This window comes from Sapajus apella, unplaced genomic scaffold, assembly GCF_009761245.1.
Source record: "Sapajus apella isolate SASKATOON/1434 unplaced genomic scaffold, GSC_monkey_1.0 scaffold3, whole genome shotgun sequence".
Classification (NCBI taxonomy): domain Eukaryota; kingdom Metazoa; phylum Chordata; class Mammalia; order Primates; family Cebidae; genus Sapajus; species Sapajus apella.
This window is the reverse complement of record NW_022436943.1, coordinates 9,345,168-9,367,287: the sequence shown is the minus strand read 5'-3', so window position 1 is coordinate 9,367,287 and position 22,120 is coordinate 9,345,168. Positions and strand designations below refer to the sequence as shown.

General features: G+C 36.6%; 1 protein-coding gene across 3 annotated transcripts in view; it reads left to right on the top strand.

The window, feature by feature from the left end:
* Window positions 1-6,719, top strand: part of SLC26A7 (solute carrier family 26 member 7) — a 193,189-nt gene extending 186,470 nt beyond the window's left edge. For all 3 annotated transcript variants that reach the window (XM_032249456.1, XM_032249457.1, XM_032249452.1), the window contains exons 17-19: window positions 2,099-2,153; window positions 2,238-2,341; window positions 3,653-6,719. In XM_032249456.1, coding sequence (XP_032105347.1) covers window positions 2,099-2,153; window positions 2,238-2,341; window positions 3,653-3,688 — 195 coding nt within the window. In that variant the 3' untranslated portion in view covers window positions 3,689-6,719. The remainder of the gene's footprint in view (window positions 1-2,098; window positions 2,154-2,237; window positions 2,342-3,652) is intronic.
* The last annotated feature ends 15,401 nt before the right edge of the window (window positions 6,720-22,120 follow it).

Below are 22,120 nucleotides of genomic sequence, written 5' to 3'. Positions count from 1 at the left end.
TGTGTGTGTGTGTGTGTGTGTGTGTGTGTGTGTGTGTGTGTGTGTGTTTAACTGAGAAAGGCCAGTATGTATGGTTTTTGCTCAATTGCATTTTAGATTGGTTTCTGAAATTAATTAGCTTCCTTCTGTTTATATTACAAACAGGACTTAGGGTTAATATAGAAAGAAGGAGAAATGGTTACCTACTCCCACTGGGTTTAGGATCCATGGATGACATTCAGAGAAATTCAAACAATCTGGGTGCTGGAAAGTTTGAAAAAAGGCTTATTTTTTATCGTTCATCTTAGTGGTTTTAAAGATCTATACACTGGAACAACAGGATCAGTCAACTGATGCAATTTATTTTTAAAGTGGCATAAAATGACATTCCCTTAGCCAGGTGTTTTTTTTATCTATGTATATAAAACCAGCAGTTTCGTGTCAGTTTTCCCTTTTAAATTTCCTTATTATTCCTTTTTTCTTTCTTTTATTATTCCTTTTTTCTTTATTTTATTTAGTTTTGATTTCTTGCTATTTTTCCTTGAGGTGAGTTGATGAACATAGTATGATATATGTTAAAAACATAGTCTTTAAAGAGAAACTAAGGCTGGATCCAAATATCATCCATAGACTAGTCTGTGATCTCGGCTTAAATATTTATTTGCTTTTCTGTAAACTGGAAGTAGAAATACCGACTTCATCAAGTTGTTGTGAAACTTTAAAATGATGTATTGCATATAAAGCACCTAAGAAAGAGTCTAGCAGTTATTAAGAACTCAATAATGCTAGTTTCTATTATTTTTTTTCTCATATTAAAAATGTCATTCCTTAAAGTATAAATAATATCATTGCAGCTAATATTATTTCTTAGTTCCAGCCACCCTGGAAGAAGGTTCAGAGTGAAGAGCCACAGAGACTCCTCAGCTCTGCATGGCTTCATGCTTTCTAACAACACTCCCTTGATTGTTTTCTTAGTTGCTTTAGCATAAGGGACATTCTCATGGGAGTTGTAGGTTGAAGGAAGTAGGGTGACTTCTCTTTATTCCTTTGCTTGGGACACTGGAGAGGTCAGTGAACTGGAGATTATATTTATCAGCATCAAGAAACCACCCATAGCAATGTGTTTATGTTTCACTGAGCTTAAGAAAATGTCAAACACTGGGAGGTCACCTTGAATTAATCATTTTAACTTACAAAAATGGGAGCCATTTTTTCAATGGCAAAGATGCCGTCCATGTTTTTTGTTATTTGTTTTCTCATTTATGCTCAGTAATATATCTCCTATTATTTCACAATTCTTATCACATAGAAAGAACTTCTTACTGCTGGAATAATATGAATGAAATTTTGAATGCATAATGCAGACTATTAGAATGTATTGTAAATGCAGCTTTCTATACTTTATGTGTAAGATACATCACTATTATATAGCGAAATCTCTGGTAACTAAAATGGCTAAACTTACTTTTACTGAAGTTCATAAACTGACTCTGATTTGGGTGAATTTAAGATCAGAGCCTTTAATTAGTGGTTTCTACTTGAGATTTGCTAGGACTTAAAAGAGGCAAACTTTTAAAAGAGGCCAAACAAATGAGTTAGAATCTCTCATCTTGCATTCCTTTTAAAATGGAAGTTGGGTAGTCAAACTTGGCTTGGATTATGGTGAAGTTCTCAATTTGCCATTCATGCACAGGGTTTGTAGAGCCCATGAATATGCCTAAATTATTGCAGAATATTAAAGTAAGCGGTAAGTCAGCAGCTTTCCTCACTTTCACAAATGGGTTATTGTCTTCTAATAAAAGGTTGAGAACAATCTTATATCATTCTTATAGGACAGGAAAGGCAATGTTTTTACTTTTATTAAATGATGTGGAAACGGTAAGCGGTCAAATTTAGTTGCAATAAAGGCAGATACCCTGCTGTATTAATCTTAGTCTTTTAGGTGCTTGGCAGATTATGCCTGACTGTGTAACAATGCCTCCCTCTGGTGGTTTGACTTCATAAACATTGGCTTTTTTTTTTCTTTTTCAAGAAAGTTTGATTTCTTCTGAAGCCCATCTTATTCCCTCCTGCTGGGTATTCTGAATTAATTGTGGGTATCCTATTTTAATTCTTCCAGGTTTACATGGACTGTAAAGGCAGGAATGTGGATGTATTGTTGGCCCATTGTACGGGTAAGAGAATGTCCCTGGCTAAATGTGAATGTGATTCTTCTGCTCTTCCACATGTATTCTTATATCACCTGTGCTTTCTTGTAGCTTCCTTGATAAAAGCAATGAAGTATTATGGAAACTTAGACTCAGAGAAACCAATTTTTTTTGAATCAGTATCTGCTGCAATAAGTCATATACATGCAAATAAGGTGAGTTGATCAAGATGGCCTGAAGGGGTTATAAGAAAATTCAGAATGTAGAATCGAGGCTTTGCATTTTAACTTACTACTCCATTGGCATCTAAAATTTATTAACACCCCACCCCCAACCTCAGACTTTCTATTAGAAGTAAAAGGATGTTTCCATTCCTTTTTTAGGCCAGTTATGAACTGTTGTTTAATAATTTGGATCTTCTGGCCAGGCGCGGTGGCTCACTTCTGTAATCCTAGCACTTTGGGAGGCCAAGGCAGGCAGATCATGAGGTCAAGAGATCGAGACCATCCTGGCCAACATGATGAAACCCCATCTCTACACAAAAATTAGGTGGGCGTGATGGCGCACACCTGTAGTTCCAGCTACTCAGGAGGCTGAGGCAGGAGAATCGTTTGAACTCAGGAGGCAAAGGTTGCAGTGAGCCAAGATCGCACCACTGCACTCCAGCCTGGCAACAGAGTGAGACTCCATCTCAAAAAATACATATAATAATTTGGATCTTCCAACAATGTCACTGCTCTGAGGATTGCAAACTGCTATTAATTGCAAACTGCTTGCTTGTAAAATAAATGCTTCTTTCAGGATCTACTGTCCTGGGGATTTGAATCTACCTCTCTCAAACATGAAAACTCTAAATACTCTAAATATGGCCTTTTAAGTTTTTTCTGCTCTGATATCTTGCTTCTAAGCTTATATTGCAATCTTTGGAAATATTTGCAGAGTCTAGCGCTCACACAATCTGAAGTTATCTTACAAATGCTAGGCTTATGGTTTTGTTTTACAGTTGTTCTTAGAGTTTTGATTTCCTGCTATTTTTCCTTGAGGTTTGAATTGGTTTGCCTTTCCTTATCCCTAGAACACCATTTGGTGTCTCGCAGAGTCATCCCTATTATATATGATCAGAACAATATATATTTACAAAAAATAATAGCAGCACTATTATTAGTATATCTAATATATATTGAATGCTTTCACAGTATTCCAGGAATATTCTAAAATTTTTACTTTGTTTAACTGAATTTGCTATGACCTTATGAGGTAGATACAATGATTTAACCCATTTTTAGAAACAAGGAAACTGACCAAGGAAATTACACTGTCTATAAGTGGTAGAGCTGGTTGCAAAGTCTGATGTTTGACTTTGAACCTGGAGCTTTGAACTGCCCTACTGTGATGCCTCATAAAATGTTCATTTTTTTTTTAACTTAACTGGACAGCTTGCTTCGGTTACTACTGTTCTTTTACTATGGTACCAACTTGAGAGTTGAGTAAGTAGCACATACTTATTTTTTCCTCTTCTGTTTCAGAATTTGAGCAAATTCAATGATCACAGTGAAGTCTGAGACCCTTTTGTCGCAGTATGACTCTTGTCTTTAGCAACTGCCTGAAGAGGCCATATGCTGGCATTTTGCACAACGTTTTTGTTGTTTGGATCCTACAGATGACCTCAGCTACAATAAGTATGATGTGACTTAGTAAGTGCATGACCGTTGGAAAGAACTGCCAACATTTTTTCTCATTTTTGTTAGTAAAAGATTCACTTATTTTATATAAAAATCACTATGCCTCTAGTTTTAGTGTGTTGAATGGTAAACATGGTTTTATTTCCTTTTATCACAATATTTTGTGTTGTTTTATTTCTATTGTGCTGTAAGTTGGTGTTTAAAATTGAGAAATACTTTTATCATAAGCAAATTGGAACATTTACAAGCCATTTGTAAAATTTTAAGATAATCTGTAACTAATACATAAAAACAATTTAGCAAATATGCTATTTCCCCACAACTTTTCTGTGTATAGGCCACTGAAATATCAATAAGGCTAGATATTACTTTGTACAGTAAGATATGAAATTCACAAAAAGTAAACCAAACTAAACAAATGAAAAACTGGAAATAATTTGTTTCCATATCCTTCTACACATCTATTCCTGAAGTATTCAGGAATGTTTTTGTGATCAAAAGACCAAGTTCTTGATGTTGGTCTGTTTTGCATGAATATTGGAAATGCTAGGGGTTTCAGACCCAATAGCTCTAATTTTAACATTTCTACCCAATAAGAGAGTCTGTTTTCCACTGAAGTTTTGTTAGAGAAAAAGAAAATGAAAATTACACATTTTATAATTTTTCAAAAACATAATTTTTAGATCAGAAAATATCACTAGCAGAATAGCTTTGCGCTATTCCAGTATAAGATGAACTGTAATAGTTTTTGACTTTCTTATTTCAGAGATAGTCAATATAATATGTTTATCTATATCCATATGGATGGATAGATATGTAGATCTTCATAGAATTTTTTCTTTTGTTAGAGGAGAGCTTGATGTGATTATCTGCAAACCCACCAAACCAAAAGAGTAATTGACAAACACCATAGGCTAGGGTGAACTGTATGTTATTGTTTTCATGCTTGTACATATACTTTCAATCACATACAAATACATAGATTTTCACATTTTAATTTAGTAAAATGATTTACCTCAGAAATAATTCTCACCTTCAAAGATAGGCATAGACACATAATTATGCTTAAGTTTTAATAGCATTTTAACTGCTAAAAATTACCAGAGCAAGAAAAAGCTAGGTACTTTAAAGGGAGTTTGAGAAAAAGATTGAAAATAAAATTAAAAGACCAGCCATTTAGGAGCTTTCTCTGGCATCTATAAAAGTAAATTCTAGTGCCTGCCAAGTGATGGATTAAAACGGTCTCTAGCAAATGTGTGGTAAACATTCATATGGCCCTTAATTTTAACATTAAATCCTAGGTAAGGCAATGTAGTAAAATGAAAGAGAATTAATAGAGATTTCAAATTCTTATAACATAACCAACCATTTCAATTTTGATCGAAATGAACTATAAAGAATAGTCTTTGTCCATATGGTAGCCTCAGTTTCTTTATCACTAACTTGGATTGAAATCAGTGAGGTCAACTCATATTCCCATGAAACACTCTTCCAGGGAAAAGCAGAAGTAATAATTGGAAGTGAAGTTTCATAAGAGAAAATAATTTTATTCTGCTTTGTCCAGTTAAATTAGTCCAATGGTGGATGGTAATATTTATCATCTCTAATCTATTGGTCACTAGCAGAGAAGCATGAGTCAAGGAAAGTTAAAAAATATATATTTTGATGTGTATAAATTGTTATTTTGCTATGCAACTCCTATAATTGAATTTATATAATGCAGGTATTTTCTCATTTGTTAGAGATTATGGATCAGGTCTGACATTAAAATCATAGTTAATCGATGGATGATTTTTATGGTTTGTTGATAAAACGGACACAGTATTGTCGGAACAGTTGCATTTGAATGCATTTCTGTGTTTACATAGAAGTTCAGTGGATAAAACTTTAAACCCCATAACTTGGGTGTCAAATGTTAATGCTGTATTCAAAGAAAGACCAAACCATGTACCTTATGAAGACCTTTGTTTTAAGACTTTCAAACACTAAGGCTACAATGACTGTTAGCCTGGAAAAAGTCTCTGGTATTGAGTTCTGAGAGTTTAAGAGCAAAACATGAATTTAGACCCACAAGATTCTTAAATGCAAATGTTTATTTTGAAGCAGGCATTGACAACACAAAAACTGAATAATGGTCTTGATGCTGGACTGTTTCTAGAATCAAACTGAATTATTTTTATGAGATCCCCTTATTTCTATATATGACAAATTACTTCCATAATACTTATTATGGTAAAATAAAATTGGAAAAAATTAAAACTGACCTATAAGAGTATTAAGGACCTAACTGAGTGACAAATATAAATTAAGCATAAAATATGTAACAAGGAAAAGACTGTTAACATTACATTTATGCAAATTAAATGCCCTTAAATTTCACCATTTGTCTTTCATTTTAAAGGTTATTTGCCCCCGATTATATGATTCAAGTGTTAGAAGATTTAGCTTGAACTACTTTGCAGTAATTTATTTGACAGATCTCTATTCCATAAATGTGTAATGTAATGAGGAAAGAGATCTTTCTTTTTTAATGAAAACATTAATGTGTTAATACCCTGTATGGATAATGTCTGACATTTAGTGGTTGCCAAAATATATTAGTATATTGTTGAACATACATTATGCCTTAGAAATGCACCTTCTGTATTCTGTGGGATGATAATCTAATTCAATATGGAATATGCTATTTGGCAATGAGTTTGTGGTCAGATTTCAAATAGGGAGTTAAGTGGTACTTTCACAATCCAAAGATTTTTAGTTAAAAATTATGTAGTTTAATATGCTGCACTTATTTTTTATATTTTTCAATGCATTTAATTATCTTTTTTTATAATTCTTTGTACTAACTCAGCATGTAACAACTACAATTTACATGGAAATAAATCGAAATATGATAACTATTATGCTTAAATGGATTTGTGTCTATTATTTCAGAGTATTTACTCTCCTGCAAAGCAAGTAATACATACTGTTTCTGGGAATGACCACAGAGTATTGTGTTGAATATTCCTGGAAATATCCATTATTCTTGGCAATTTATTCTTACAAAATTTCAACCTAGGACTGTAAGGTATGGTGCCTTAATTTATGGACTGCTGATAAAAATACTTTTTGCTACAAAACTACATTTACACATCCTCTTTTACCAGGTTTACATCCTTTGCATTATCATTTTAATTAATATATACATTTTATTTTTTTAAATTTGCTTTGGCTCTTCATTATATACTGTTGTTTATTTGCCTTTCCTGACTTCCTAGGCTAAGTTCAATGTTCTTCATTATATTAAAGGCTATCGGCCGGGCGCGGTGGCTCAAGCCTGTAATCCCAGCACTTTGGGAGGCCGAGGCGGGTGGATCACGAGGTCAAGAGATCGAGACCATCCTGGTCAACATGGTGAAACCCCATCTCTACTAAAACTACAAAAAATCAGCTGGGCATGGTGGCGTGTGCCTGTAATCCCAGCTACACAGGAGGCTGAGGCAGGAGAATTGCCTGAACCCAGGAGGTGGAGGTTGCAGTGAGCCGAGATCGCGCCATTGCACTCCAGCCTGGGTAACAAGAGCGAAACTCCGTCTCAAAAAACAAACAAACAAACAAACAAAAACACTAATTCTATGAATCAGGGCCTGACACTTATGGCCTCATTTACCCTAAATTACCTCCTTATAAGTCCTATCTCCAAATATTAGTCACATTGGAGATTAGGCCTTCAACATATGAATTTTGCAGGGACACAATTTAGCCAATTGCAGGGAGTTATGCATTTTCTAGACTTTTAACAATTTTCTCTTTTTTTCAATCTGAAAACCAGGCTTACTAGAATTGTATTTTCATTTACTGTATGTCATGTTTTTATATTAAAAACATAATAATTGATCATGAACTGTCTGGTTAAAACATTCCGCCGCTAGAGACAGTAGGTTAGCAGAGACATAACTAGTCATACCTGGCTACTCAGATGAGGTTATGGCCATGAAACAGAGTAACGTGGTCAGGAATGGGTTAGCAACATGCCAACTGTGATTCAGAAGCTGAAGCATATGATATTCTGGTGATGGTTACTAAAGTTTAGCTATCTTGTTAAAGAAGATAGAATTGAATTAACTAGTTTTCTCTAAGTTATCATACTGTTTTAACCAAAATAGGCGCATAGACCTGTTTAATTTCACCAGTTGTCACAGAGATAGGCACTGAACACAGTTGTATTAATAACTTCCCACTTTGAGTTTTTGCTTGATTTTGTTTTGATTTGCTTTTTTTTTAAAAGAATACTCAGTTACTCCAAATTGATTAAGTTCTCCAAAACAATCTCTTTTAAAGTACTTATTATTCAAAAATCCTTATTTTATTTTTTTAATTGAATCAAAAACAGGAAATTGTTTTTATTTTTTCTTTCTTTTCTCTTTGTTTCTTTTCTTTTCTTTCTTTTTTTTCTTTTGAGACAGGGTCTCACTCTATCACCCAGGCTGGAGTGCACCCAGTGGTGTGATCTCGGCTCATTACAACCTCTGCCTCTCAGGTTCAAGCAAGTAGCTGGGACTACAGGCGTGTACCATCACGCCTGGCTAATTTTTGTATTTTTTAATAGAGATGAGGTTTCACCATGTTGGCCAGGCTGGCCTTGAACTCCTGACCTCAGGTGATCAGCCTGCCGCAGCCTCCCACAGTGCTAGGATTACAGGCGTGAGCTATCGTACCTGGCCAGAAATTCATTTTGATCAAGCTTATCTCCTTTTTCTTTTGTATAATAAAGACTATGCCCTATAGTGAGTGTAGGAAGTTTTCCAGTATTTTTTTTTTTTTAATTTGGAGCCTCTTGTTTTAAGGAGTCATTTGGAAATTGGCTCATTAATAAGTCCTATAAGTATCCATAAATAACAAGAACAGTTGTTACATTAAAAAATAAAATGATTTGATAATGAAATAAATACAAATAAAACTAGAAATCTATCTTTATTTCCTTTGCTGCTAGAGCTGCTTTTTAAAAACTTCTTGGTTTTGAAGCAACTTATGGACCCATAGGCTAGAAAAGTGAGGAAATGCAGAGCCTGTTTTGGACTAGCATGTGTCTTCCAAATCAACTTTCATATTTAATGCCTCTCTTTCTATACTTCCTTACACCTTGATTTATATCTTACAGGCTTCTCAAGTTTCCAGCCTCCCTATTTTCTTAAATTTATATTTAAGGATGTATTATTTAAATAAGGGTACCTTTATTTATGCCAACAAAGCCTGAGAGAGCAGGAAAGGAAGAGAAGTGAATGCAATTTCTGGGCACTGAATGTATTTTGTGGGAAGAAATAAGGACTGAAGATAAGACCAGGTTTACAAAAGGTATTTCAGGAGAAAGTTGGTTGGCATGATTGACCCTGTGGTGGTATGATTCCAGGAGTATCTAAATGTTCCCTAAGTCCAAATATCTACTTCACAGTCTTCCAAGGGGCTTGAAGTTCTCATCATTAGTCATTCACTTGGGCTGGAGTAAATAGTATATGAAAGGAAAAACACTTGGAAGCCATTGTAACACGTTGTGTTAGCTTTATGAAGAACTAGTTCACCTAATGAGCTTATAAGACAATGTCACCAAAGACCTGAAAGAACAAAGCATACAATAAATTTTGATGAAGAAGGATGGTTAAGAATATTGTGGGTGCTGTAGAGGACAGGGCTTGCCCCACCCCTGGGAGGCAAGACATGGCAGAGCTGGGTTTCATGAAGCCAAATGCAATTCTTCCCACATTGTAACTTTTTGTGGGGCTTGGATCTACACCATTTGCTTTGGCTCTGAGAAATTTGAGAATAATGGTGTGATTGCCCCTAATGAAACTGCCATCTAATTTTTGTCTCATGGAAACCTTTTGTTTTTCCAATTGTCCCTCTTCACTCAGCCAGTGAAACATTAAAGCAGTAAGGGTCTAGCTTAAGAGAAGAGGTTTAATCAATTAAAGTCAATCAAATGATGTTGCTAGAGTGCTCCTGAATCTTGTTTGAAATGCGATCCTTATAATATCTACACCAGAATTGTCATTGAGTGTGTTTGCCAAATGCAAATAGATTCAATGGCCTACACAAGATCTAGTGAATCAGGATTTATTTGGGATGGGCTTGGGAATATTTGTCTTAAAATAATAATCTCTTTAGTTTTAGACTCTGAAGTTTAGGATCACAGTCACAAAGACTTTCTTTAGTCCGATATTTGAAAGAAGCCCTGTACTATAATTCTTAGGTACTTATGTTTCATCACTTCATCTGTTTCAGCCTGTGCATCAGCCATAATATACTGTGGCTGTAATGTATCCCTACAGTGCTATTCTTAAGTAACAAAAGCTGGATACGTAGTTATGTCACATTGTAAAGGACAATGTCAAATAAACCAAAGCCTTGCTCAATATGAGTATGTCAGGGCCAGAAAGTACCTAAAACATATTATTCCTATTCATATATTCCTGGGTGGCTTACAATAGTTTTCCTGACTCGAAGTTTAGATGTAATATCCCTTATCATGGAAAATTTAAATCTTCTTGTTTCACAAATGTATACTTTTCCAACACATATTGATGTAGTCATATAAGAAAATAATCCGATCCTCCAGGTTGCCTCTCACACACATCCACTAGAAATACATCGTAAAAGAAAAGGAGATATTTCCCTTCCAGCCTAAGGCTATATGGGTAATTATTTTCTTTCAACACCTTCATTGAAATTCCCTGTGTAATGCTACCAGAGTGAATCATAGTTAAACCTTTTATTCTGCACATATGGAGCTGGAATAAAGAGATGGTGCCAGCAATATTACTCAGCTACTTTCAGTTTGGGGATTGAGGCTGTTGTAAACTATCATAACTAGAGAGAAAATGATATTCAATTATGAATCACTGCCAGATGTGGGAATGTATGTCTTCAAGTTTCATTTTCTGGAACATGCTTACTGTAGTTTATTTCTTACCCACTTTTAAAGTGGTTCTCTTCCCATGGATAATAGATTTAATTGCATTAAATGTGCAGAACATCCAAAAATTAATAAAATATATATTTGGGCTCCATCTCGCAATCCAGAACAGAAATCAGAAATTGTTCTAAAGTGCATGTTAGGTAACAATGTTCTGCAGCCCAAGTTGCAGAAGAGCTGCGTGGGGACTTCACTGTGCCTCTCATGCAACACTTGCCTAGGGCAAGCCACCTAGGTCAACAGCAATGTGAAGGAAAGAGAGAGAATAAAAAAAAATAGGGCACAGCAATTGTTAGAAAAATTACTTGCAGCATGAGTAAAAATGGGGGTGAAGTTGATATTTCTGTTCTTGAGATTCAGGATTCCAACTCTTGTGGAATATAGACTCAATTGTTTGGTATCCAGATGAAGTGGCTGGAAGGTGATCCCATTTCTGCAGTTTGGTGTTCCTGAAAATTCGTTCTCTCTATGCTAGAGTGAACCTTTAATGCTGACAACGCTTTCACTTCTCTGTGCTTAGTAACTCTACCATTTCCACTTTCCAGTATTCTAAGCTGCAACTACATCTTTAATCTCCTTTCTAAGTCCTGTTCCTAAGGGCCTTCCACAGATAACCTTGCCTGTATCTTCAGGAAGCCATTCTGCATTTTCTTCCTCAACTTTCTATTCATTGTGTGGCCACCTAAAGATATATACACCCAAATACATATGTACTTGTATTTTTTTAAACAATTGGTGGAATTGTCCTTCTTTTCTAATTGATGCCAATCTGCTACTCTGTTTCCTTTAACCTTGTTTGTTAATTTGTTTTCATTAAAAAAAAAAAAACTATTGTGTTTTTCAAGGCACAGCTCTATCAGTTAGTTTTCTTTCCCAAGTGGCTTAAATCTGTTTTACTAGACTGGATGTAACTATAGTCTACCAGTCCTCTTCTTATTGATTTTCTTTGGTTTTATATTCTTGACCACTCTTTTTCATAAATCATATTCCGTTGGCTTCTAGCAATCCCTTATGTATCAAGAAAATTAAACATTTATTATAAGCTAGGCACCATGCTGGTTGAAACAGGCACAAGACTGAATGATTATTTGCCCTTAAGGATATTAGATACTTGTGGGAAAAGCAGGAAAAAAAAAAGAACTATAATCCCACATATTATGTGCCCACAGTTTAAGATGCCATTAAAGCTATTGTCTATGATCACTTATTTTGTGGTCACTTTTTAGAGATGAGACAGGTACCTCCACCCAAAGTTTGGTTTGAGACTGATCGTGCCACAAAGGCACCAAAAGAGTATGGAAAGTTTCATTAACTTACATAATTTGGCCTTCTGGTAAGAGCTGGGCATGGTACTTAAGCTAGTCTAAAAGTTACTTGAAAAACAAGGAAAAGAGACTAGATTAAGCTTTTTATGGTGGTTAGGGGATGAAGCTTGAAGGAAAGTCCCTGAAGTGTTTTGAACTTTACTGCACCAAAGGAGAAAACATCCCAGCTTTCTTATCAGCTTGCTCAAATGTGGGGCAGAAGGGAAAGAGAGAGGTGTGAAGCTTAAAGGTTGTCAGGAGTAATCAAACTTCAAAAAATTGAGTCATATTCTTTATTAAAATTGACCCAGTTAAATTTAGATGCATACCTATGTTTTGCTAACATCTCATTCTTTCTTCTAATGTTATATGCTCACCATATTTTATCATAATTATTTACTTATATACTTCTATAGGTACTGGCAATCTAGTAATCATTGGTGTATTCCTGGTCCTTTAAATGTTATATTTCATATGTATTTGTTGAAGGGATGAATGAAATGATCAATCAATCAAAATAAAAAGATATTTAACAGTATTAAAAACCTAGAAATCAACTAAAGAAAAGAGGTTGGCATTTTCAAGAAACCAAGAAGGCTAGCATGATTGGAACGGGGGAACAGTAAGAGATTTGAAGCAAGTCTGAAGAGGTAAATAGAACTGGACTCCTGAAAATCTGCTGCCCCTATTGATCACTTTAAGTCTGCCAGTTTTTAATCACAATTACACTGCAGTTACCTAACTTGGCTCCTAGAGAACTAATCTCTACTTTCAGATGAAGTAAGCAGGCATTTCTAACATGCTATCTGAAGGGTAATGAGAAGCTTTGATTCTCCAAATCTCTTGTCAATTTGTGACAGCTCTCAAAATTTCTACTGATAAAACTCTCTTTCATAGTTAAAGCATTAATTCAATATGTCATTGCAAGGAGACTAAAATATGATAAAGGAAAATAAAGCTATTAACTCATAATCACAATTTGCCATACATTATTGCCTATCAAGAACCCAGACATGGGTAAATGGGACTTACAGAAAAGTAGATTTGGATTAATAGAGTAACGGCCTTTATAACAGTCAATTATTATACTATGTGAATTATCCATTTCTTCTTAACAAACTACTCTAAAATGTATACGTTATTTCTCATGATTTTGAGGTTCACTGGATGCTGCTGGTCTTCCTGGGCTCACTCATGTTGCTGCAGTCAGCTGCTGGATGAGCTGGGATCTGAGCTTATTTGCGACAGCAGAGATGACCGAGTTCCCTTTGTCTATATGATCTTTTTGGGGAGGGGCTTCTTCCAAAGCCTGGATGCCACAGAATTGTGAGAGAATGAAGGTGAAGTTGCAAGGCTTCTTGAGGCCTAAGCTAAAAAATTTAAGAATGTCACTTTCACCACATTTCTTCCACCACAGGCTAGTCCAGTTTCAAGGGGGTAGAGAAGCAGACTATGCTTCTATATAGGAGAAGCAGCAAAGCCACTTTGCAAAGACACAGATATAAGGTTCCATTAGATGAGTTTCTATGTGTAAAGTATGCTTAGCCCATTCAGGAGCTTCAAAATCTCACCCCAATTACAGCACTAGGCTTTAAGTCTAGGACTGCATGCTCAGCATCTGGTTGGGTATGGATGAAGCTCCTCAGATGTAGCTTCTCTTGATGATGAGATATGTGAACTAGAAAGATGTATTAGTTAATTCTCCCACTGTTGTAAAGAACTACCTGAGACTGGGTAATCTATAAAGAAAAGAGGCTTAACTGGCTCACAGTACCACATGCTATACAGAAAGCACAGTGGGGGAAACCTCGGGAAACTTACAATCATGGCGGAAGGTGAAGAGGAAGGAGGCATGCCCTGGATGGCTGGAGCAGAAGAAAGAGAGCAAAGCAGGAGGTACTACACACTTTTAAATAACCAGATATCACGAGAACTCTATCAGGTGATAGCAGTAGGGAGATGATGCTAAACATTAGATACCACTCCCATGATCCAATCACTTCCTGCCATGCCCCACACCCAGCATTGGGGATTATAATTCAACATGAAATTTGGGTGGGAACACAGAGCCAAACCATTTCAAAAAACAAGTGATCTTCAACACACTTTGGTGAGACAAGGACAGAATCACCACGGTAGACACTCCCTTTAAAATATTAAGAATGGAGCAATGAGCACACCCAGCTCCCAGATTTTGGTTTCTAACACCATTACCCAAGAGAAGGAAGCAGGACTCCTTGGAGAAAAATGATTCTAGGACTGGAGCAGTCTAACCATAAAAAAAAAAATCAAGAAAACCCAGGTGGAGAGACAAATACCTTTAATATGTCCCAAATGCCTGGCAGATACACCTCAAAATTGTCTATATTATAAAATGCAAAAAAATAAAGTAAAATATTGCCACAGACCAGAGGAGGCTAGGAGACATGATGATTAAAGGTATTGTGGTGTTCTACAGGGTATCCTGAAACAGAAAAAAGTTAGAGAAAATGTAGTGAAATTGAAATAAACTATACAATTTGGTTCATTAGTTGTGACAAATGCTTCATGATTATGTAAAATGTTAGTAGAGAAGCTAGATGAAGAGTATATGGGAACTCTGTATTATCTCTGCAGCTTTTCTGTAAATATAAAACTAAAATAATAATTTTTTAAAAAAGAGTAAAAAGAGAAGCAGTCTCAATATGGTAGCAATTCTGAGGAATGGTAGGGCACCCATTTTCCCTTTTTTGTGGGCCAGGGATGTTATTTGGTTACATCCCAGTTCTACAACCTGGGAGTGATTCTTGAATTCATTGTTACTGGATCTTGTAACAAGTAACGGATCTTGGATCTGGCTACACTGCTTGGCCTTTTGTTTCTGTTCTCTAAGATATCTTCACTTTTCAGTCAGAAATATCTGCTTCTTTTTCATAGAAGGTTCAAGACCCAAAGGCCTTTTTTTTTCTTTTTTCTTTTCTGTTTCTGTTTTTTTGGCCCAAAGAGGCAGGGCCTGTCAGTACCGTTCTCTAAAATTGTTGCAAATTTTACCAGAGTGGATGCTATGCCCCAAAGTGGTATCCATAATTCTTTTTAGGACTGTTCTGTGTCTACTTTGGGTATATAAAACTGCTGTTACCCAGCACACTTTTGATTCTTACAAGTCTTTTTGACTCTAAGAGTGGGGAGATCAAGAGTCTGCTAGCCAGACACCACGTTTAAGTCTTTCCCAGATTTTAGAGGGTTTTATAACTACATACTTAAATAAGTACTAACGGTAAATGGTCTTTCCTAAGATCAATACTTACACTGAGAATCTTCTACAGGATGGACATGTGAATACAATTTATCTTTCAGCACAGCAATTTCTAGCTTTTCCATGTTTCTTGTAAATTCTGCTTTCAAACTGAACAGTTCTCTCTTCAGCTCATCTCTCTCCTCTCAGCTTATCAGATGCAGCTTAAAAAGCCCTTTCAACACTGCCTGACACTCTCCTTACAGATCCACACATTCATTTTCTATATTTCAAATTTCCACAGTCTATATATTCTCTGTTGCTCTGCCACTACATAACTGAGTTGCTTTTCTAGTTGTCTCCAATAGCACTTCTTCACTGCTCTTCCAGCTTTTGCCCGCTGCCCAAGAGCAAAACTAATGCCACATTGTCTTTAGTTTTTGTGTCAGCTCCCCACACCAATACCAGTTTCTGTATCACTTATCTATGGCTACGTAAATAAACCACCCCAAAACTTAGTAGCTTCAAAATTGGCAATGTATTATCTTTCAGAATTCTGTAGTTTGGCTGACTTATTTCCTGTAATCTCACCCATGCACATTCTTGTAGTTACATGCAGCTGCAGGATTGGCTAGAGACGGGCTCAGCTGTGATGGTGAAGGTTGTTGGAACTTTCTCCCTATGGGGCCTTTTATCTTAGGTTTTTCACCATAAGAGAGAAAGTGGAGAAGCTGAAAAGCATTTTGAGGTCCACTCTCTGGCACTCATGAATGTCATTTCTGCCACATTCTATTGATCAAACCAAGTTACACACAAGCCCAATGATTGAAGGGAACACAGAGATGGACCTCTCTGGGTGGGAAGAACTGCAAAGTTGCAGTTTAAAGGAATATGCTTATCAGAATGGGAGGAGCTTGTGGCTATTAACCTACTACATACCCAAAGTCAGAAGGAAACATACTTTTAGTTAGGAGCAGGTTTAACTCAGTAAAAGTCCCTCTCTCTACTGCCACAGAAAAAAAAAAAAAACTGGCTTAAACAAGATGGGTCTTTATTTCTCCATGAAAGTATCTGGTCCAGAGCAGCAGGTCTTTCTCAAGAATGTCACATGGCTTGCTCCCCAACTTCAGTAAGATTTCTTCTGTCGCCCTGCAAGAGAGCACTTCACAGAAAACCGTATATCCAGAATCACATCCAGCCTCTCTCTAACCATTTTCCTGATGCTTTCATAATGGTTATTCAGTGTGATTTTATTAATGACATAATCATTCTATATGTCTCTATCTAATCTATCTATCTGCCTCTCCATTCATTATTTATCTATCACCTCTCTATCTTTGTTTATCATTTATCTTTCCTACCAAAAAGCAAGTTCTATGAAGGCAGATCTGCTATGTTCAATGCTTTATTGTCAGTTCCTAAAATAACAGTTCCTGGAACATAGCAGTTTGCCCTTCATGCTTGTTGAATGGACAAAAGCCATAGATGTAGATAAAATCCTGATATCCAGCTATATCTCAGTAACTCAAACATCAACTTCTTATTTCAGCCAGTTGCAGCTCCTGACAGCAATTCAGAGATGGAACAAGTACGTGCCAACACAAAACTGAAGGGGAAGGAAGTGTAAGTGGAGGAGCTTTCTCATTGCCCAGAAGAGTCCTTTTCTGCCTTCCTTCCTTAGCTGATAACTCCTTTGCTTACCTGATAACTGCCACTTCCCAATCTATGACCTAAACAATTAGTTGTCTCTGCCCTATCCCATAGATTTCTTAACAATATTCTTTTTCCAGGATATCTATACTGCATCCCACTTCTTTCTATGATAATAAATTGAAAGATGCATTAAGGAAAAATAATAAAAGGAAACAGCAGCCGGGCGCGGTGGCTCACGCCTGTAATCCCAGCACTTTGGGAGGCCGAGGCGGGTGGATCACGAGGTCAAGACATCGAGACCATCCTGGTCAACATGGTGAAACCCCGTCTCTACTAAAAATACAAAAAAATTAGCTGGGCATGGTGGCGCGTGCTTGTAATCCCAGCTACTCAGGAGGCTGAGGCAGGAGAATTGCCTGAACCCGGGAGGCGGAGGTTGCGGTGAGCCGAGATCAAGCCATTGCACTCCAGCCTGGGTAACAAGAGCGAAACTCTGTCTCAAAAAAAAAAAAAAAAAAAAAAAAGGAAACAGCTTATGCAAGGCATTGTTAAATTAGCAATTTAACTTGACCAGAGACAATTCTCTCCTTCATCTTAACCAACTTCAATAGAAGGCAAAATAAATATTGAAAGTAGTAAGTAATTGAAAATATAACAAAATGAACATATTTCTAGGTTATTAGATACATTTGATTGATGCCTTTTATAGCAAAATGTATAATATATTTAAAAGTAAAATAAATTATCATTCTTGATTATTTACTGTGTCAGCACTATTTTAAGTGCTTTACAATTGTAAGATTTGATACTTAAAGCCACTAAATAAGTGGAAAGTATAACTCCTAGCTTGTCTTAAACATTGCTTAAGATGTCCAAGCATCTGGGCACACTTTTTTGATCATTTCAGGAAAATCCACATTTTTTTCTATGTGTATCTCTATATGTAACTACCTATTCTATGGGCAAAAATTGTTGAATGTATAAACAATTTTACTAAGGCAAAAGCAGAATGTGCTTTTTCCCATCCATACAAGTGGTTTGTATCTGAGGTCAATTACTAAAAGTCATGATTTGTAGGGCTAGAAAACATTGGTTTTCAAAGCATAATGGCAAATACAGAGAGAAAAATCTTGGCTCATCAGAGGGGACGAGAGTGTGTTTAAGAATCTTTTCTGCACACTTTTCCCATAGCAATGTACTTAGAACAGGGTGAGATTTTTATTCCTTAAGCTTGTGTACAGTGAGAGCTCCATATCTAGTATGAGGACTTTTGCCTTTTCTTTTCTTAATCTACTTGGCTATAAATTGCAGAGCTGCTAAACTGAAGGTAGCTGACAGTTGCTTGAGAAAAGCAGTACTAAAGCCACACAGAAGGATGTGCGTTGGCCAGGATCATGATGGGTTCCTGAAAAAAAATAGTCCCAAGAAGTCTATATCAAACTGATATTAAGAATCTATCAAGGGCCGGGCACAGTGGTTCACGCCTGTAATCCCAGCACTTTGGGAGGCCACAGCTGGCAGATCACTTGAGGTCAGGAGTGCCACGACCAGCCTGGCCAACACAGTGAAACCTCTCGTCTTTACTAAAAATATAAAAATTAGCTGGGACTGGTGGCACAGGCCTGTACTCCCAGCTACTTGGGAGGCTTAGGCAGGAGAATCACTTTAACCTGGGAGGCAGAGGTTGCAGTGAGCTGGTATTGAGCCCTTGCACTCCAGCCTGAGCAACAGACCAAGACTCTGAAATAAAAGGAAAGGAAAGAAAGAAAGAAAGAAAAAGAAAGAGAGAAAGGAAGGAAGGAAGAAGAAAGAAGGAAGGAAGGACAAGAAAAGAAAAAAAATGATCAGATCTGTCAAATGGGAGTATAATGATTATATTCATAGCTCTGAAGTCCTACTGAAATGGTTTTGGATCTTACCTTAGGCATTCACTACTTATGTGGCTAAGAGCCCATCTACTTCAGAAAACTCATGAGAAGATTATTTGTTAAATGAGAGAACTGATGCAAGGTACTTAGCACATTCTTTCGTGTAATAAATATTTACTGAGTATCTACTACTTTGCTATGTGCTGAGTATAGATATCTGAATGAAAAGGAATTAGCAACTGACCTTTGACGTTTTAATACAGAGATGGAGAGACATTGCAAGGTAAATAGACATGCAAATAAATGCTTATACATTGAGAAAGTGCCCTGGAAAAAAAAAAAAGTACGGTACCACTGTGGTAGAGAATAACACAGCCAAGAGGGAAATAGAGGAGGAATTGGGTGAGACCCTTGGGAACTTACTCTGGGTAAGCTGCTCAAGAAGGCTTTTCGGAGCAGGAAGTTTAAAAATGAGACACCATGGATAAGAGGAAGATACCCAAACACAAAAGCAAGGTTGGGATAGAGAAAGCAAGCATGAGAGGACTCCAAGGGAGGAAATTTCATGTACACAATCTCAGAAACAGGAAGGAGTGCAGGTGTTCAAATGCTGAAAGGACCACAACAGGGCTTGGGGACAGTGAATACTACAGGGGGACAGAAGGGTGGGAACAGGGATCGGTACAGAGGAAACATTTACAAAAGGCAGCGGCTTTTATTCTTGTCATTTATATGAGGAATAGATGACGTAATATGTAAAAAAAAAATTAATATAGTGCTTGAAACATAGTAGGTGCCAACCAATAGTATCTCCCATTGTTTTTGTTGTTATTTTAGCAGCACTGGTGGCACTGCAATTTTCTGAAAAACAGATTTCACTTCAGGTGCCTCCTTCATTAGTGCTCTGTTCCATCTTTGTTTCTGTCCCAGTCTTCATGACTCTCCCTGTTGCTTTTATTCTTATTTTCAGAGCACAAATATTCAGCTGTTGTATTCTCTAGATGTTCCACCCATGATTAGTGGTTCATCTGGAATCCTTGTATCTTGAATATATTCACTTCATTTACTTCAATCAAAGCTTTTTGATCATTTTATTTACTAAAACATTTTTAAAGAGAGAAATGTCTAAACAAAATAATTTAAAAATTGAGTCAGCTCACTAAAATACTCCACATTTGGTATCAAGAGCCATATTTTTTACTGTGATTGTCTGGAAAAATATCAGAGTCTTGCCCTGGTGATCGGGGTCTGGGAACCCCCGTAAATGTTTCTGCCCCTCTCCAGCCACTGGGAGGCGTTACTCTCCCCAGAAGATCATGAATGATTGATTCGAGATTCTGGACTCTTCAGAGCTTCTTCAGAAGTGAACAAAAGACAGTCATGCTCTGAGCCTTGGTGGTATTTAGTCAGCTCTTTAATGTGATTCTAATGGTTTGTGTGTGAGAGAGAATTAACAGTAAATTCATTATGAAAACCCATTTACTACAGGGTTGACACCAGCAAAAGCCCGAGGCAGCTCAGGGAATTCTGGGACACAACATCTGTTTCAGTGAACATAACTCAGACATTCCAAATCCGTGCTCGCTCATTGGTGCTTAATAGCTTCTTGCACAGTTCCTTTTCTCCTCAGGACATACACATTCAGACACAGAAAACCATAAAGGCCAAATGTCTTCTTTAATCCTCCCAGGCTTAGCTAGCTAAAAGGAAACTGTCAAAAGGCATAGCAACTGCCTATGTGAAAAGAAAACAGAAATAATAATAGTAAAAGAGGGGAATGAATAGAAATAAAGCTAATTTGCTGATTTAATTCATTCAAGATACTCTTTTGCTCTCTTTTACTGCTTTTGTGTTAGATTTTCATGTATATTTCAAATAGTATGTGTAATTCTAACATACCTACTTTGTTATGATTTACTGTTAATAACTTTGCTGAAGTGCAAATGGCCTCACATGCTAATTGGGTGTGCTTCCTGTGACATATGCAAACTGACTTAGAAACTAACATATGCTGTTATTACTCATAATAGATCAGCTTTGTCTGAAATATTTGTGCCCAAAATTACCATTTGGCATCTCTTCAAATTCAAATCCACCTTCTGCCCTGAGATGGAATTCAAGGATTTGTTTTCTGTTTTATATATTTTGGAGAGGCTGCTTTCACTGCTACAATAAGGAATGTTCAGTGTTTACATCGTAATGACTATTTATGGGGGTTTAATATGTTGCTTGTTGCAAATCACATCCGACGGAAACTTGGCAAAGTGGCCCAGAGATGTGGGACCACATTCAAGTATATTTAACATCGTATCAGGCAGTTGATCTTTTGAGATTCTATGGTGTTAAGTGGTGTTTAGCATAATCTTACAAACTCTTTTTAATTTTCTGCTTTGTAGAAGTTTAAAATGGTGTTGTCTTGTAGCTTTACAGAAAACACACACACACACGCACACACACACACACAACCAAAATGAAACAAAAGACAATGTTTTCTGGTTGTCAACAACTTACTAAGTTCTGGGCAATGGAAGAAACTAAAATCAACCTACTCATTTTAGAACTGCTGATACTTTGTAGGTTGTTACTAGATGTTTGTATGTTTTTGTTATCCCTTAGTATGTCCTCCTGTGGCTGAGTAGAAGACAGAGGTGGAAATTTATCTCAAAAAAAAAAATATGTAGATGCTAAAGAGTAACATGCATCCCAAATGAAATTTTATTCTAGTTTGAAATATTGTGCTAAATTGTAAAGGTGAATTAGCTAGATAATTCTGGTTATGTGGGAAGAAAAGAAGCAGTTTCTTCACCATTTTGGAAACTTCAATTTTTAAAGTGGAATTTTGTAGATTTTGGCTCTCCAAATTGAATCAGAATCAGAATAGGAGTATGTGAATAGCAGTATCTATAGTTACTGTTGAACTTCAAAGGAAGATACTTTTCTTTGTTGACATTAACATTATTAAGGGAAGCAATTGGACATGGGCCCTGAGCATCCCTGCATGTTGTTGCCATGTGTATAAACTGCAAGGTGTATCCGTCTCCTGAGAGTGAGCAATCTTCATAATCACAAGGACCCCTAAGCAAGTCAGGGTTAGCACAGCGTCCCTGCTATGTAACTGCTTACTCCCTAGTGGAGGGGACTGGTTTGTTTGCTGTTTATTCAATAACTACTGGACCCTTGCCTCTGGGTTCCTCAGCTGCAGTACAACCCACTGTATGTGTAACATCCATCTGGGCCCATGGGATTTGGAGACAGGGATCTGGACCACTGTGCTAATGCTCCTGCTGTTGGCTGTGCTATGAGTAATAAACTGTCTTGTGT